This window comes from Zingiber officinale, chromosome 11A (genome assembly GCF_018446385.1).
Source record: "Zingiber officinale cultivar Zhangliang chromosome 11A, Zo_v1.1, whole genome shotgun sequence".
Lineage (NCBI taxonomy): Eukaryota > Viridiplantae > Streptophyta > Magnoliopsida > Zingiberales > Zingiberaceae > Zingiber > Zingiber officinale.
Window position 1 is genome coordinate 2604044 of NC_056006.1, and position 15846 is coordinate 2619889.

General features: G+C 36.2%; 1 protein-coding gene and 1 long non-coding RNA gene across 2 annotated transcripts; both read left to right on the forward strand.

Moving 5' to 3' along the window:
* The first annotated feature begins 2452 nt into the window (after positions 1–2452).
* LOC122032826 lies at positions 2453–3418 on the forward strand. Its single transcript, XR_006126230.1, has 3 exons — positions 2453–2664; positions 2724–2824; positions 3375–3418. It is a non-coding gene; the product is annotated as an uncharacterized LOC122032826 (long non-coding RNA).
* A 10124-nt stretch (positions 3419–13542) lies between these two features.
* LOC122030882 (23 kDa jasmonate-induced protein-like) lies at positions 13543–14652 on the forward strand. Its single transcript, XM_042589928.1, has 2 exons — positions 13543–14055; positions 14150–14652. Exons 1-2 carry the CDS (start codon positions 13612–13614, stop codon positions 14429–14431), a joined length of 726 nt encoding a protein of 241 aa, XP_042445862.1. The 5' UTR covers positions 13543–13611; the 3' UTR covers positions 14432–14652.
* Positions 14653–15846: the final 1194 nt, after the last annotated feature.

Below are 15846 nucleotides of genomic sequence, written 5' to 3' on the forward strand. Positions count from 1 at the left end.
TGAGGAGAGCTCGGCCGGCGACGGCGCGACAACAACACACCGAGAGGGAGAGGTCAGGAGATGCCGAGCGTTGCTGGACGCTAGGGCACAGGCGCTAGGGTTTTTTTTTCCTTGGCTTGTCGTCGCGCGAGAGGAACGGCAGAGAAGGCTTCGGCAGTGGCGAGAAAGTTGTCGAAGGAGAGAAGAAGAAGAAACCGCAACGCGGCGATTAGGGCAGAGGAGAGTTGGACGCGGGTGGTTTCGGCGTCGGGTGCAAGGGGAAAGAAGCGGAGGAAATAAAGAAAAAGAGAAAACAAAATAAAAAGAAAAAGGAATTTAAGAAATAAACATTTCCTCGCTTAAATGGGGTAGCCCAAACAGGCTTTTCCGGACCCCATTTTTGTCCCCGTTAACTCATCCGTACGAGCTCCGAAAAATTTCCGAAAAATTTCCAAAAATTCCGAAAAATTCCCTTATTAATATTCGCCTATTTTCCGGTATTTTACATTAAATGTGGCGAGGCATCCATTTGGTGTCGGTTTCTACTCCGATCTCGTGAGGTATCTCGCTTCGGGTTGCAAGCCCAAGGAGAAATGGAGGTATATACTCTTCATCTGGCTTTTCTGCTATGCCTGCTAGTCCTTCCTGGGATCGTTGGTGGATAAATATGGATTACCTCTGATCATGCATTTGGTGTACAGAAGTTTATACAGGATCTCTATTGATGTGATTTTGTTTCTCCTTTCCAATTATTATGTTTTTTTTTTAAGTTTTCTCTGAATGATTAGTATATGGAATTCTGTAGGAACTAAATACATATCCTGTTAATTATCTAAGTCGAGGAAGACTTGGCTGGTTGTATTAGTTACTGTCCTAGTATCCTTGTGAAGTACAGGAACAAAGAAGATTTTTTTCCTTCGTATTAATATTGCAAATTAATCTTGTCCATTTATTGTACCCTGAATAAACTGCTTTATTTCCTTATTTAAGGTTCCTTGTTTATGAATTTGTTTTTTTTTCCATTCATTTCCTTACATAGAGGTCAATGTTGAGAAAAGATCCATGGAGCTGGCCTCTAGGAATCAATAGTTTTTCGATGTTGTTTCTTATGAAAATTAATTTCCTTGTACTTATTGAATTGTTTCATTTTTTCTATTCCATATGGAAGGGATGCCTCTTTGTTTATCTTTGAAGTTTAAAGAGACGTTTCACTGTCGTTGGTCATATTGTTTTGATGACTTGTATGTTTTTTTTTGCTGAAACAGAATTGGTACTGAACATGAAAAGTTTGGTTTTGAAGTTGATACTTTGTGCCCAATGAATTATGAGCAGATCGCAGACTTGCTAAATGGTTTGGCAGAGAGGTTTGATTGGGATAAAGTCATGGAAGAGAATTACATTATTGGTCTCAAACAGGTGATAAAATGTTTCTCTTTTAAGTGTTTAAGATTGCATAGTATGGCTTTGGGTTACTTCTATGATCAGGTTCGGCTCTATATATTTATCATGTATGGCTTTGGGTTCCTTCCTCCTCATGTTATAACATTTGAGCAACAACATCAACGTTTTAGTGAGTCATGATCCTGTGTATCTTGGGCATGTTCAATTATGCAGCGATTTTATTATTACATGTATTTCTGCACATAACTGTTTTTTTGCTTTACGTTTCATCTCACTTATTTTAACAACTAAATTGTGTACAACTTTGTTGGACCAGCATGTACCTTCTGCGTCAGAAGTTTCATGATTTAAATCTATTCCTCATATGCTAGTCTTCCTAATCATTTGTGTTTTGGTGAACATCTTGATGCTAATTATGAAGCCATTTCTGTTGGACTAACTACAATTTAACAACTTTCATTATGCACTTAATATGTGTATGATATGAGTTACTTATGAAGTATACAATAATCTTTTGTAGAGTATTTTGTTCTTCTTGAAAAACTTTAAGATACTGTAAAGTGCAATTGAATGTCTTTTCTGCATAATGTAGCAAGTTTTCTATAGTAAATCCAACATATATGAAAAGCTGATTAACTTATTTTAACCTTCCCGATCAACTTGTTTCAATTAGACATAATAGGGTTTAGTCTATAATGTTTCTAAACTATTGAAAAGTTATAACTGTTTTCAAAATTTTTATGCCTTGTGACTTTCTAGGATACTCTCTAGCTACCATTCCTTTGATGTTGAATTCTGAATGTTATATTCTTAACACACTTCATTTTGGCGAAGTTGAATTTGTAGACAAGCCTAGTACCTGGACTGATTTTGTTTTTTCTGCTTAATACAATGTTAAATCCGATTGGATGATTATCTGCCCCATGAGCTTAAGCTGTCAGTAAATCACTTGATTTATGCTATTTTATGCAATATAATAAGTCATCCCCCCCCCCCCTAATTTATATCGTTTAACTTGTGTGCCTACAAACAATTGTGAATTTTCCTCCTTTATAGAGAATTATATATCTGCTTGCAGGAAAAGAACGATGTTAAGCTTGAGAAAGTTCTAAAGGAAGCAGCTATGGAAAACAAAACAGTAATATTAACAACTTTGAATGCTGCCTGGGCTTCTCCTGGTTCTATTATAGATTTGTTTTTTCAAAGTTTTCGGACAGGAGATGGAACACGCAGACTCCTGGACCATTTGGTAATCATTGCCTTGGACAAGAAAGCGTACATAAGGTGCATATCCTTGCATACTCACTGTTTTGCTCTTTATATTGAGGGAATGGATTTCTCAGATGAGAAGATTTACATGACTGCTGGATATTTGTCAATGATGTGGAGAAGGATAGAATTTCTGCGTGTTATTCTCGAAATGGGATACAACTTTATTTTCTCGGTAAAATTCTCCTTCCTATGATTGGCCTTTGTAATATTCTGTTTGTTAAAGTACTGATGTGTGAAAGTGACCATACCTTCTGGATCTTCTTGTTCTCTAAGTATCTATTTATATGTAGACTATCTTGCCTTTTTTTTGTTCATAGCCAAGTTTGCAGGCAATGCTCTATTGTTAAACTTTGTTCCGTTTTCTTGTTTGTGCAACATATTTTGTTACCCCTTCTTTCATCTGCTGCAAATATATCTACAAATATATATATAAGATAGAATCATATATATCTACAAATTTATGCATGGAATGCATGCCTAGGATAATAGTTTGCTCGAGTGTATGAAAGTTTATCCAATGGGATAGGCATTAAGTTGTCCATATAAGCATCAGTATGTGACAGACTCATTGTTATCCATGCTCTTACTGCCTAATATTCTTTATATAGCTTTGCATATAATTCTGTTAGCAGGAACTGCTAACATCTTGTACTACTGATACTCTGCATGTTGTATCCTTTTTAGTCTTGGTTTACTAATATATTATTTATGTGTTTTTACAGTTTACAAATCTCAAGTACTCCAGAGTTGAAATTGATGAAGTGCGGTTCGAGTGGGCTGAATGCATGCTAGATTACATTTGAAGTGCGGTTCTACCTTGATGTGTTAAAAGAATGTTCTACCTTGATTTTGATATTTATTAGCTAGCTTTTGATGTAAAAAGAATGTTTGGGTATTTTATGGATATTGTTGTAAGAAGATTATTTATATAATTTGTGAATATTTGTGTATTTTATGGATATTATTGAATGAAGAATATTTGTATAATTTATGAATATTTGTGTATTTTTTTTTTATTGTCGGTTTTTCATTGTTTCGGAAATCAAATTTGTGCTGTTAAAAAATATACATATTACATCGGTTTTCCACCGCTGCAAAACCGGTGTTATTAACTAATATTACATTGGTCATTTACCGCTGCCAAAACTGGTGTTATTAACATACAATATTACATCGGTTTTACACCGTTGATGAAACGGTGTCGTTAAGTGATACTACACCGGTTAATAACCGATTTGAAGACCGGTGTGTTAAGTGATAGATACTACACCGGTTTTAACCCGATGTCTAAAATGGCTGACTTTTAACATCGGCTTCATAGACATCGGTTGAAAATGAAATAGACACCGGTGGAAAACCGATATCTATGAAGGTTTTTGTTGTAGTGTTCAAATACTCCACTAGAAGAGCTTGTTGCAATACAACCCATTCCTCATGGGTTGACACTTCAAACATGGGAAATTTTATGTAACTATTGGAAGTCTACCGAGGTACAACTAGTATTAATAGGTTTTTATATATGGTTATGGATGTTATAATTTCCTTATAAATTTTTGTGCCAGAAAACTTCAAAAATCAATAGAGAAAATGCGAACAAAAAGAAAGGGACTCATGCACAAGGAACCACTAATATTCCATCATTGGAATATAAATTTGTAAGAATCAAAATTATTTCTTTTCTTTCTTACAGTTAGTTTCACATTGCTTATTTATTGTTTTACACTTTAATGCTCTTATCCTTGAAGTTCCAAGGTTTTATGAGATCTAGAAATTAATTACAAGCAATGTAATGTATATAGTTAGTTTTTGATGGAATTTGCAAATTAGAAGTATAAGTTGTTATGCAAATAGAAGAATTTATGCTATTAATATTTGGTGCTAAATGTGGATTTGTTATCTTGTTAGTCTCAAGAAAATGGAAGAAAACCGAGTCGTATTGAAATACAACAATTGAGTCGAAGAAGTAGAAAGAAAGGAGGCGCCCCTATTGATGACGAGGCAATACGAATTGAGGTAATAATATATTTCACTTTTTAAGTCGACTTTTAAATATTTTTTTATTCTATTAACAATTTATTTTATTTTTAGAATTTACTTAAAGAGACTGTGGATCGTCACCTTCAAGATAAACCTGAAGGAACACAACCAATAGAAGTCCATGAGGAGGCATTTCGGTAATAATATTTTTTTAATTTCATTTCATTTTTGTAAAAGCTGTTGCAAATGGTTCAACTTTAATTTTATTCAATATATAGGAGGTTTTTGGACCCGAGCATTCTGGTCGGGTACGATGTTTAGGAGCTGGTGCGCTGCCTAGTCAAGTGTTCCCAGAGCTATGTAAACGTAGCTCAATGTATTGGCAAGACTATCACTCTAATTCAGATATGACGGACAAATTTAAGGAAATGGGAGAGAAAAATTAAAGATATGGAGTTGCGAGAAGCACAACGACAAATGGAAATAGAGCAGATGTAAAGACAAATGAAAGAAAATGATCAATTCCAAAATTTTGCACGGGTAATGCACAGTATGATGTCGGGTAGTGCTGGAGGTTCTCATGGACCTGAATCATTACCGACCCAGGTAATAACAATAATAAAATAAAAGAATTTGTTTAAAATTATTTGTATAATTAAGTACATGATAGCAAATTTATTTATTTTTGTAGATGGCAGCTATGCTTACAAATATTATGCAACAACAAGTTTCATCAACTGCGGAAGGAAATAGATGTAGATCCTCCCCATCACCAGAATCAGATAATAACTAGACAGGTTAGAAATTTTTAAATACAAATGTTTTTGTTAAGATGAAGTTTTAGCAGCTCATCTTGTTTATCACAATTAAACTGGAAACAATTAAATTTTGAATTAGGTTCAAGGTCAAACTCCATTTTGTGACTCTATAAGTTTTCTATTTTATCAAGTTAGTATATAGTCATTAAAGTCGTAAAGTATGACTTCATTAAAGTCTCAAAGAATGATTTTGGCTGATGTTAATTGCTTAGTGCGATGCCTTTTCTGGCTTCTTAAGCAGTAAGATCAAATCTTGCTTTGGTTATTGCATCAATCTTGATCATCTCTCAACTTAATTGAGATGCTATGTATGATAGCTCTGATTGGAGATGTTAATTGTGAAAATTTACCTCACTGAAGTGACCTCTGCTGTACTGGTTCAGGAAATTGAATTGTTCAACCGAAAAAAAAAAACCTTACCTAATTGATAAGTTTACATTATTTGCTTGCTAGCAATATACTAGAATAATGTGCTCTTTTGTAACTTTATTTTTTGTATCTGCAAAATTTGACCCAACGATCATTATCTTTTTTGAACAAGCCTGGAATGTCTATATTGCTCCTTGAGATATTAAACTACAGACTACTTCCTCTATACAGGTGCTACAATGAGATATCCTTTACCATGGTCTCTCTAAAAATCTAAAAAAGTTGTTTATTCCTTATAGAATTTAACTTGGATATTTCATGGTTCATATTGAGTTTTGTTGATGATGGAAATCTTGTAGATCTGCAATATCATATCTCACAACCTTGACTAGATAAGCATTGAACGAGTTAAAGTAGTTTATGAAGACCATGTATAGTTGCTTTGTGCCTTGATCTTGTCTAAATTTTCTATTTCATCTTGTATTGTAATTTTTTTCCAACTACTAAATAGTTGGATTGGCCAAACATATGAATAGATTGCTTGTTCTTCTCGAAAATGGTCATATGCTAGTCATTTTAGGTTAGCATGATGTTATGAATCTTTAAAAAGGCTATTGCTAATGTTATGAAGCAAAAAACTATATTCTTACTTTGATCACTAAGGTCGCAAGGGTATTCATCATTCTTTATAGTTATATAGTCTTTTATGTCTTTTTCCCTTCTATATGTCTTTGCATTATTTGAAGTTTGCATTTTTTTGAAGGTTGCTATTGAAGGTTGGAGCAAATGCCTTTTGTCGCTTGAAGCAAATGCCTTTTGATGCTTTATTGGCAGAGAAAACTTGTTATTGAAGTTTCTATATATTTTGGAAATTAAAGTAAGGATTGTATTAGTGGTATAGTGTGGTGTTAAATGTATGTTATGAATATTTTGAACTTAAATATGAATATGACTTGTTTATTTGGTAATCCAAATTGTGTTATGAATATAAATTAGATTTGTGCAGTGAAATATTAATATTATCAATTGATTTAAATTTAGCATTCATTTTGGAGATCTATAGGTACAATATGATATAAAAGCATTTTTAAATATGGTAATTCTGTATATTTAGAGGTGGTTTAAAACCGCTCCTATAGATAGTGTCACTGTTGTATAATAAACTTATAGGATCGGTTACAACCGCATCTAAACGACTATTTTCTAAAATGGTTTACAACCGCCTCTAATAAATCATCCTTTTGTGTCGGTTTTAGACCACTTCTAAAAAGTCATTTATAAATTGCAAAGTAAGTTATAAGACCGGTTTTAACTGTTTGTAAAAGTTGACCTTCGGAATCGGTTACTAACCGCTCCTAAAGGTCCACCTTAAGGCGACCCATATTGATCTATATACGCGGTTACCAACCGCTCCTAAAGGTCCACCTTAAGACCACTACTATTGGTCAGCATTAGAAGCGGTTTATAAGTTTAAACCACCGGTCAGTATTACCGTTCCGGTTGCATTTAGCGTCGCCAACACCTGCACCGGTTTTGTAACCGGTGCAATAGGGTTAGCAGCGGTCATAAACCGCTGGTATAGGCCTTGAAAAACTGCTTCTAAACCCTTATTTTTTTTAGTGATATTTATTTTCCGCATCATGCTAGTTTATTTCTTTGTAAGAATTCCAAACACAAGAGGTAATTAGATCTAGTTTTCGAATTTGTTTTCGAGTTTGTGTTTTTTATTTTACTTTGGCGAATTTGTGATTCGATTGTTCTTTTCGGTTAACCTATAGTTATTTAAGGGAATTAAATATTAGCTTTCCTTAAAAGGCTTTGTCTAGGCGGTGGTGGTTGCTCCCATATCCAAGAAGGCCATGTGCCTCGCCATGCAGTTCTGGAAGCTAATTTTAGAAATTAATATTTAATGAAATTAATAATATAGGTGGATTTGAATCAATAGTGTTAAGTTCCGCTTGCGATTCAAATTTAAACCATTAAGAACAGATAAGTCAAATTTGGAATCAATGATGTTAAGTTCCGTCTGCGATTCCTAATTTACCTTCTAAAGAATACAATAAGTTATTTAAGGAAAGGTTCGACACTTGTACAAAATTTTTGTACGGTGGAGTCGGTACAGTTTTCCTAGGACTATCAACAGACCCCATACATCAGAGTGAATAATTTATAAAGGAAAACTGCGGTTGTGAGTAGAGGAAACAAAAGGTAGTTTATGAGATTTCACTTTCATACAAGTTTCACATAAATGAGATGATGATGCTAAAGAAGTTGGTAAACCAAAACGATTAATAATATTCGGAACAAGACGTAGAGACGGATGACCAAGTTATGCACGCCATGAGAATTTAACCGTGCGTTCTCCAACAAAGGTTTTAAGAGAGGTGGGTTGAAGATGATAAAAATCGTTTTTAGTGTCCCCTTGGAGTAGAATAGTTTTTGTCGCGGGATCCTTCACAAGACAATGATTAGGATGAAATTCAGAAAAATACATTATTATCAAGAGCAAACCGCCGGACAGAAAGTAAATTTTTAGTAACAGAAGGAACATGAAGAGTGTTGCGCATGCGAAAAGTACGACCATATGAATGAAAGGATATATTTCCAATGTGAGCAATTTGCAAACCTGAGCCACTGCCTATTTGTAGCATGTCGGATGCATGATAAGATAAAGCTTCTATTAGAATAAAAATATTATATTCCGATGTAACATGACGAGTTGCTCCAGAATCCGAATGTCATCTTGGGGTTTCAGAAACTGATGTCACTGCATTAGGAGGGATGGAGAGTGAAAATGCTCCAGAATTAGATGATTGAGTACTAGATTGCCAAGATGAGGGAGAGGGCCGACTTTTTTTTCTCTCTGTTTTTTTTTTCACGTTTTTTTTCTCATTTTTTTTTTAAGAAAAGGCCAAATGGAGGAGGGAAAAAACAAAAAAATAAAGAAAGATTGTTATTGTAGTTGTCGAAGTTCTCAAGGTTGTCGCACAAAATTGGCAAAAATGGACGTTGGCAATGAGACTGGAAAATGTTGCTGGAGCACGCTGATCTTTGGGTTGCTCCAATTTGCTGTTGTGCTCCAAGATGTTCACGTTGTTGTTGATTAATGTTGTAGAAATCTGGTGCTAGAATTGAGGTACTGGAAGAGGAATTAAAGAAGGAAGAAGTTAAATTTTGAGAGAAGATAAGGAAAAAGAAGGATCATAGCTCTGATATCATATAAAAATTAATAGATAGAGAAAAGAAACAAAACGGCCTAGAGAAACTGTCACGCCCCAGAGGAGTCCCTGTCCGAGAAAATTTCGGCAACATCTCCCCTGTACGGTGGACAATCTGAAACTTTTCTACATCCTCACATACCTCAGCCACAGGCGGCTGGAATAATAAAACAATAAAATACAACCACACATACATCCACGCAGTTTATATATAAGTAAACAGAAAGATAATACCCTGACTCGAAATCAACCCTACTCCACTACACTCGTAAAGCTCAATCCGATGAACTCACCTCTTCTGTCGTCCAGGCAGGCATGTAGTAGAATAAATCCAAATCCAAATCCATCGATATAATAAAATCCATACAATGTCCATAAGTAAAATAATCCAAAACATAACAAGTTCAAAACAGTCTAGAACAGAAAAGAAACCAAAAGAAAATCAATCATATCCTCGAGGTCTGCAGGGACCAGCAACTGGAACTCTCTCCTGACAGCATCAACCTGAAAATATCAACAATGGAGGCGGGGTGAGTCCAACACTCAGCAGGTACAACTGATATACAAAATAAGGAAATAACACCTAGCACTAATCATGCGTACAATCTCCTGATGTAATAAAGGTAAATGCAAACTGAAGTAAACAGGAGAATACTGTACTAACCAGGATCTGAGTATAAAGACAAGCAGTCCGAGAGATATGGAAATCCTGTATGCATGTCAAACATAGGTATCCAAACAATATGCAGCATATAAATGCAGCAAACACAAACACAAGCAATAAATGCATCATGCATATGATGCCAATGATGCGTCCTGGTCACCCCTGATGCTAGTCGATCATCTCACACAATAGAGAGGCCGAGTGGGTAGGGCTGTGACAACCGTGCACTCTGTCGTCACTACTCCTGATGAGTGACCGAGTGGACGGGATGCTGTCGGAGTACACCTATCTTCCTACCCCAAATCATAAATGGGGGAGCGCAATGCTCTCATCTCCCGGTACTCAAAGACGGGGAGGAATCCCTGCCGGATAACACGTTGTGTCACACTACCCATGAGCGGACCAACGGTGCCTAACAGAGTCCCTACTGCAACACACTCAACCTGAATCGACCACTAACCCATGAGTGGTGGTGTGTGCAGATCCATGTAACCGGCGATGTGCTCAACAATAATGGAGCGGACTATTGCACAGCATGCAATCATGCAAATGGTGCATGGCAATAACCATAAAAACATCCTGACCTAATCCATATATATAGAAAAGTGCACCCTAGGTCAATGAATCATATCGAATCAAAGGTACACAGAAGGTATAAAAACCTAGGTCCTGAACATGGTGAAGCATGGTATATCACTACCCCCTATAAGCATGTATAAACAAATAAAGTATACATGGGATGCAAATCAAGCAATCAATCAATCATGTATCAAATATTGGGTAGTGACTAACCGAAACAAATAAAGGACATAATTAATGCAACTTGTTAAATTCACTATTATGTATATCAAATGACGTAAGTCAAAAGTACTCGCCTCCAAAAGAAATGATCCAATCCGTCCAAATCCGGACGTCGAGAAACCCGTCTCGCGTCAAGGTCCTGTGATACCAACAGAGATATATTTTATTTAGCTAAAATTCCAATGAATTGCTAAATAGAATCCTTAAAACTATTTAGGGCACAAAAACCCTAAATAATAATCACCAATATACCTAATTCAATTAGGAAAACCCTAATTATTGATCAACCTTAACTGGTCATCGATTAATTTCTCCACAGCAAGACCTAAATCCACAACGTTAAACAAGAACCTTACCTTTCACTGATCGGATCAAAGTTGGATATCAAGGAAACAACCAAGGCATTCAGTGTTGTGGTGGCCGGAATCCAACAACTTCACACCATTGTCACTGCCAATTGGAAAACAAATTCCATATCTAACTAATTGGAAATCCCTACAATAGCATACCAAAAATCTACATCACTGTTGAAATTAACAATACCATTACCTGACCTTCTTCTCCGGCGATGGTAGCAACCATTGTCGTATTGGCCAATTGGAGCTAATAGATATAGATAGTAGCAATTTGATAGTTGTAATTTTGATGATTGGACTAAAAGCATCATTGAAGTCAATACCTGGCTGTTGATTAAAGACTTTAGCAACAAGACGAGCTTTGTAACGTTAATAGAACCATCTGCACGATACTTAAATCGATAAACATATTTAGAACCCACAATATTCATAGATGGGGTACGAGGAACTAAGCTCCAGGTTGCATTGTGAAGAAAAGTATCAAATTCTGTAGTCATCGCAGCACGCCAATTTGGATCTCTGATTGCCTGTGTAAAACTAGAAGGTTTGACAAAATTTGAAGAAGCAAGAAGAGCACGTGGAAGAGGATAACAAGTGGGGATTTGTTGACATTGTGCATAAATATCGTTTAGAAGAAGCATCTGCCGAGGAATATCATCATTAGAGCTACTCGGAGATGAGTGATCAGACAGATGAGAATCAGAACTAGAGAGTGAATCTCCATTTGCTGTTGAGTCTTCAGGAATTTGTGGAGATGGAGCAGGACCCAAGATGCTGTCTCCCCTTGTTCTTTCAATATGTCTAGATGGAGCAATCTGTGGGGATTCTAGTATTTTACTCGGTGATATTAGAAAGATGCCTCGATTATCTGAAGGAGGATCCAAGGTAGCAACTACAAATAGAAAAAGAGATTCATCAACAGTAACATGTCAAGAAATATATATCTGTTCGGTCGCCCATGATACCAATTACTATAACCAAGGAAAACACATTGTTGAGAGCGAGGGTTTAACTTGTGTTTAGAATAAGATAGTAGTCAAGGATAACATGCGCAACCAAAAATATGGAGGAAGGAGTAATTTGGACAATGATTATAAAGTATTTCGAAGGGACACTTGTTTTGAAGTAGTGTAGTGGGTAAATGATTGATAAGGTAGACCGCGATTTGGACGACATCATCTCAAAATTTAAGTGGAACTGAGGCATGATACATCAGAGTGAATAATTTCTAAAGAAAAACTGCAGTTGCGAGTAGAGGAAACAAAAGGTAGTTTATGAGATTTCACTTTCATACAAGCTTCACATAAATGAGATGATGATGCTAAAGAAGTTGGTAAACCAAAACGATTAATAATATTCTGAACAAGACGTAGAGACAGATGACCAAGATGTGCATGTCACGAGATTTTATCCGTGCGTTCTCCAACAAAGGTTTTGAGAGAGGTGGGTTGAAGATGATAAAAACCGTTTTTAGTGTTCCCTTGGAGTAGAATAGTTTCTGTCACAGGATCCTTCATAAGACAATGATTAGGATGAAATTCAATAAATACATTATTATCAAGAGCATATTGACGGACGGAAAGCAAATTTTTAATAATAGAAAGAACATGAAAAATATTGCGTATGCGAAAAGTACGACCATATGAATGAAAGGATGTATTCCCAATGTGAACAGTTTGCAAACCTGAGCCATTGCCTATTTGTAGCATGTCGGATGCATGATAAGATGAAGCTTCTATAAGAATAAAAAAATATTATACTCCGGTGTAATATGACGAGTTGTTCCAGAATCTGGATGACATCTTGGGATTTCAGAAATTGATGTCTGGCATTAGGAGGGATGGAGAGTGAAAATGTTCCAGAATTAGATGATTGAGTACTCGATTGCCAAGATGAGGGAGAGGGTCGACTTTTTTTTCTCTTTGTTTTTTTCACGTTTTTTTTCTCATTTTTTTTAAGAAAAGGCCAAATGGAGGAGGGGAAAAAATAAAAAAAATAAAGAAAGATTGTTACTGTAGTTGTCGAAGTTCTCGAGGTTGTCGCACAAAATTGACAAAAATGGACGTTGGCAATGAGACTGGAAAATGTTGCTGGAGCACGTTGATCTTTGGGTTGCTTCAATTTGCTGTTGTGCTCCAAGATGTTTATGTTGTTGTTGACTAATGTTGTAGAAATCTAGTGTTGGAATTGAGGTACAGGAAGAGGAATTAAAGAAGGAAGAAGTTAAATTTTAAGGGAAAATAAGGAAAAAGAAAGATCATAACTCTGATATCATATAAAAATTAATAGATAGAGAAAAGAAACAAAACGGCCTAGAGAAACACCCCGAAAATAATAAAAAAAATATTTGTCCAAGTTATTCTCACGTTGTTTTCCCATTTCAATTCTTTATTTATTAAGTGTTCCCTCCATTTCAATTATTTTCGGAGAAGTTAATGCCACGTTTTTCCCATTTCAATTAATTAATTATTTATCAGTAAGTGAGTGGTCCCTAAATTTCAATTATTTTTTGGAGAAATTATTCTCACGTTGTTTTCCCATTTCAATTCTTTATTTATTAAGTGTTCCCTCCATTTCAATTATTTTCGGAGAAGTTAATGCCACGTTTTTCCCATTTCAATTAATTAATTATTTATATTTTAGTTAAGCTATATATGATCTGATTCCTCTATAAATACACGATGTTGCACACACTTCCTTACAGAGCAATCCGAAGAAAAAAAAACATTTTCTCTTGTTGATATATAGAATTAAGCATGGCGACCAACGTGTTTGGGAATCCAGTGACGGACGACACAGTGAGACTAGTTAATCCGAACATCACTGAAATCACCGCCCGAGACAGAGCAAGAGTGGCTTTGCAGTATATGAACGCAGAAGAGAAAGCGACGAACGTGAGTCGGTTTGTGCACAACCTGAAGGAGGCTTACGGCACTGGAACCTCGACGCTTGGCATGATTTACAATGCCACCGGAGGTAACCTAACATTTGATCTCAATCACACTTGGGAAGGCGCTGTTTGGCATTCTCCTTACCCTCAAATCATTCAAAATGGGCAATGGGCTGGATTTCTTCACGTCCGTGATAGGCTCATCGGTCCTTCGAAAGAAGCTATTGTGTACAGAGGGGTGAACAACGATGGAGCCGACCGTGAATGGATGCTGGCTTGGAACACATCCCGCATGAATTATCAGAATCGCGTGAGTAGTATATATAATTAATTAAGCTTAACTACTCCTAATACAATAAATTTTCAACTAATTAATATTGATTATTAATGTTCCATGCGTGCAGGTGTACACTGATATCCTTGGTTTTGGTTTGGTGAACTGGAACACCATTGATAGTAAGATGGAAAATCAAACAAATAATTACTCGACCACCACGCTTGGAGGCTTCGCTAGTGGGTCGATTGGCGCAGGCAGTTCACCGGAATTTGTGGGAATAATGTCCTTGGATGGTTTGGGATCCAATTTTATGGCGATGGCCAGTGATGTTAGCGTCGTCTCGCAGTCGCTTGATTCCAAGTATGTGGATGATGTTGATGAAGCCGATCATGAAGCTCCTGCTGAATAATGAAGCATGCACCTTAGCTTCTGGCTGGCTGGCTGGCTGTCTGATTAGAAGCACTGCTATATATATTCCTAAGAAAATAAAATAATAAGAATAATAAAAATCATAAAGCACTCGATCACGATCGAGCAGTACTGTTAATTAATTATCTGTGTTGTGTTTGGAAGGAGATGATAGTGCATGTTGTGTGTATCCGAATATGAATCTATGATGTTTGAAATTAATGATTAAGGATATTAGAAAGTCTTATGAATGTTTAATAATGTTTCATGTAAGAAATGTACCGGAGTGATAAAATTGGTGTCCGGTATAGCCAGCTTTTGCGTCGATTTAATGTCAATATACTACAACAAAAATAATTTTTCGCTGCGCGTCATCAACGGCACGCATTAAAAGTATGATGCAAATACTACTTTCTACAGCGTGCATCCATATATGCACTGTTAATATTGTTGCATCTGATAGAAACAATAGCGTGCATTAAAAGTACGTTGCGGATACTACTTTTTACGGCATGCACTTATATATGCGCTGTTAATAATATACCGCAAAATATATATATGTCATAATATTTAATAACCCAATATAAAATATACACATACCTACACTCTATTTCCTAAATGAGAAAAGAACGGAAAAAAGAAAAAGCCCTAATCCTTCGCACGCAGCTCGTCGCCCTTCTCAGCTCCCGTCGAAAACTGCCACGCCTCCTAGAACCGGAGCTTCGACAATAATAACATAGCCAGCCGAAAAGGATGTGAGTGCTCTCTTCTCTTGCTCTTATTTGAGGAATCGTTGAGAACCGTTCTGTGCCGATCGCCCATCATGTTCTCGCGTCTGGTGGCCAAGCGCCTCTTGGAGATTTGCCGGGTGCTGCGTCCGTCGTTGCCAGTAGGGTTTACCTTCTTCGAATTTGTCTCGCGAACTCTTTGTGGATCCCTAATGTCTTGGATTTCTTCCAGCTTTCTTCACCCTCTTCTACTGTCGCGAGATCCTTCTCCACAGCCTTGAACTATGTGAGTCTTTAGAAATCACGGGATCTATTACATAGATATGCAATTTTTTTGGCTAGGTTCTCGAATTAGGCTTGGAGCTACTAATGATTCAATTTTTCATTTTGTTTTCAGCACATTGATTTGCTGGATAACAAGCCGAACAAACCATGGGAATTTACTGTTGTGAATATGAAGAGGGTATGACAATTGAATCCAATTGTTGTTTGCGTCTAGTGAAATGCTGTGAATGATGCCGAATATGATACGAGTGTGATTAAGATGTTATTCTGATTATTTTCAATTTTCTCTTGTTCAGTGTCGTTTTGGATATTTTTGTTGTAATTTGGATTTGTTGGTTAATCTCTTTTTCCTTCTTTTAATTTCCTAGAATTTCTCTAAATTGTTAATCATTTAGTCTTCCGG

What these genes read in the sequence shown, in the direction of transcription:
- LOC122030882 (XM_042589928.1), top strand. Translation starts at nt 13,612, where the DNA reads ATGGCGACCAACGTGTTTGGGAATCCAGTGACGGACGACACAGTGAGA. An exon ending in GCATGAATTATCAGAATCGC is followed by an intron (nt 14,056 to 14,149) that starts GTGAGTAGTATA and finishes CCATGCGTGCAG; the next exon opens with GTGTACACTGATATCCTTGG.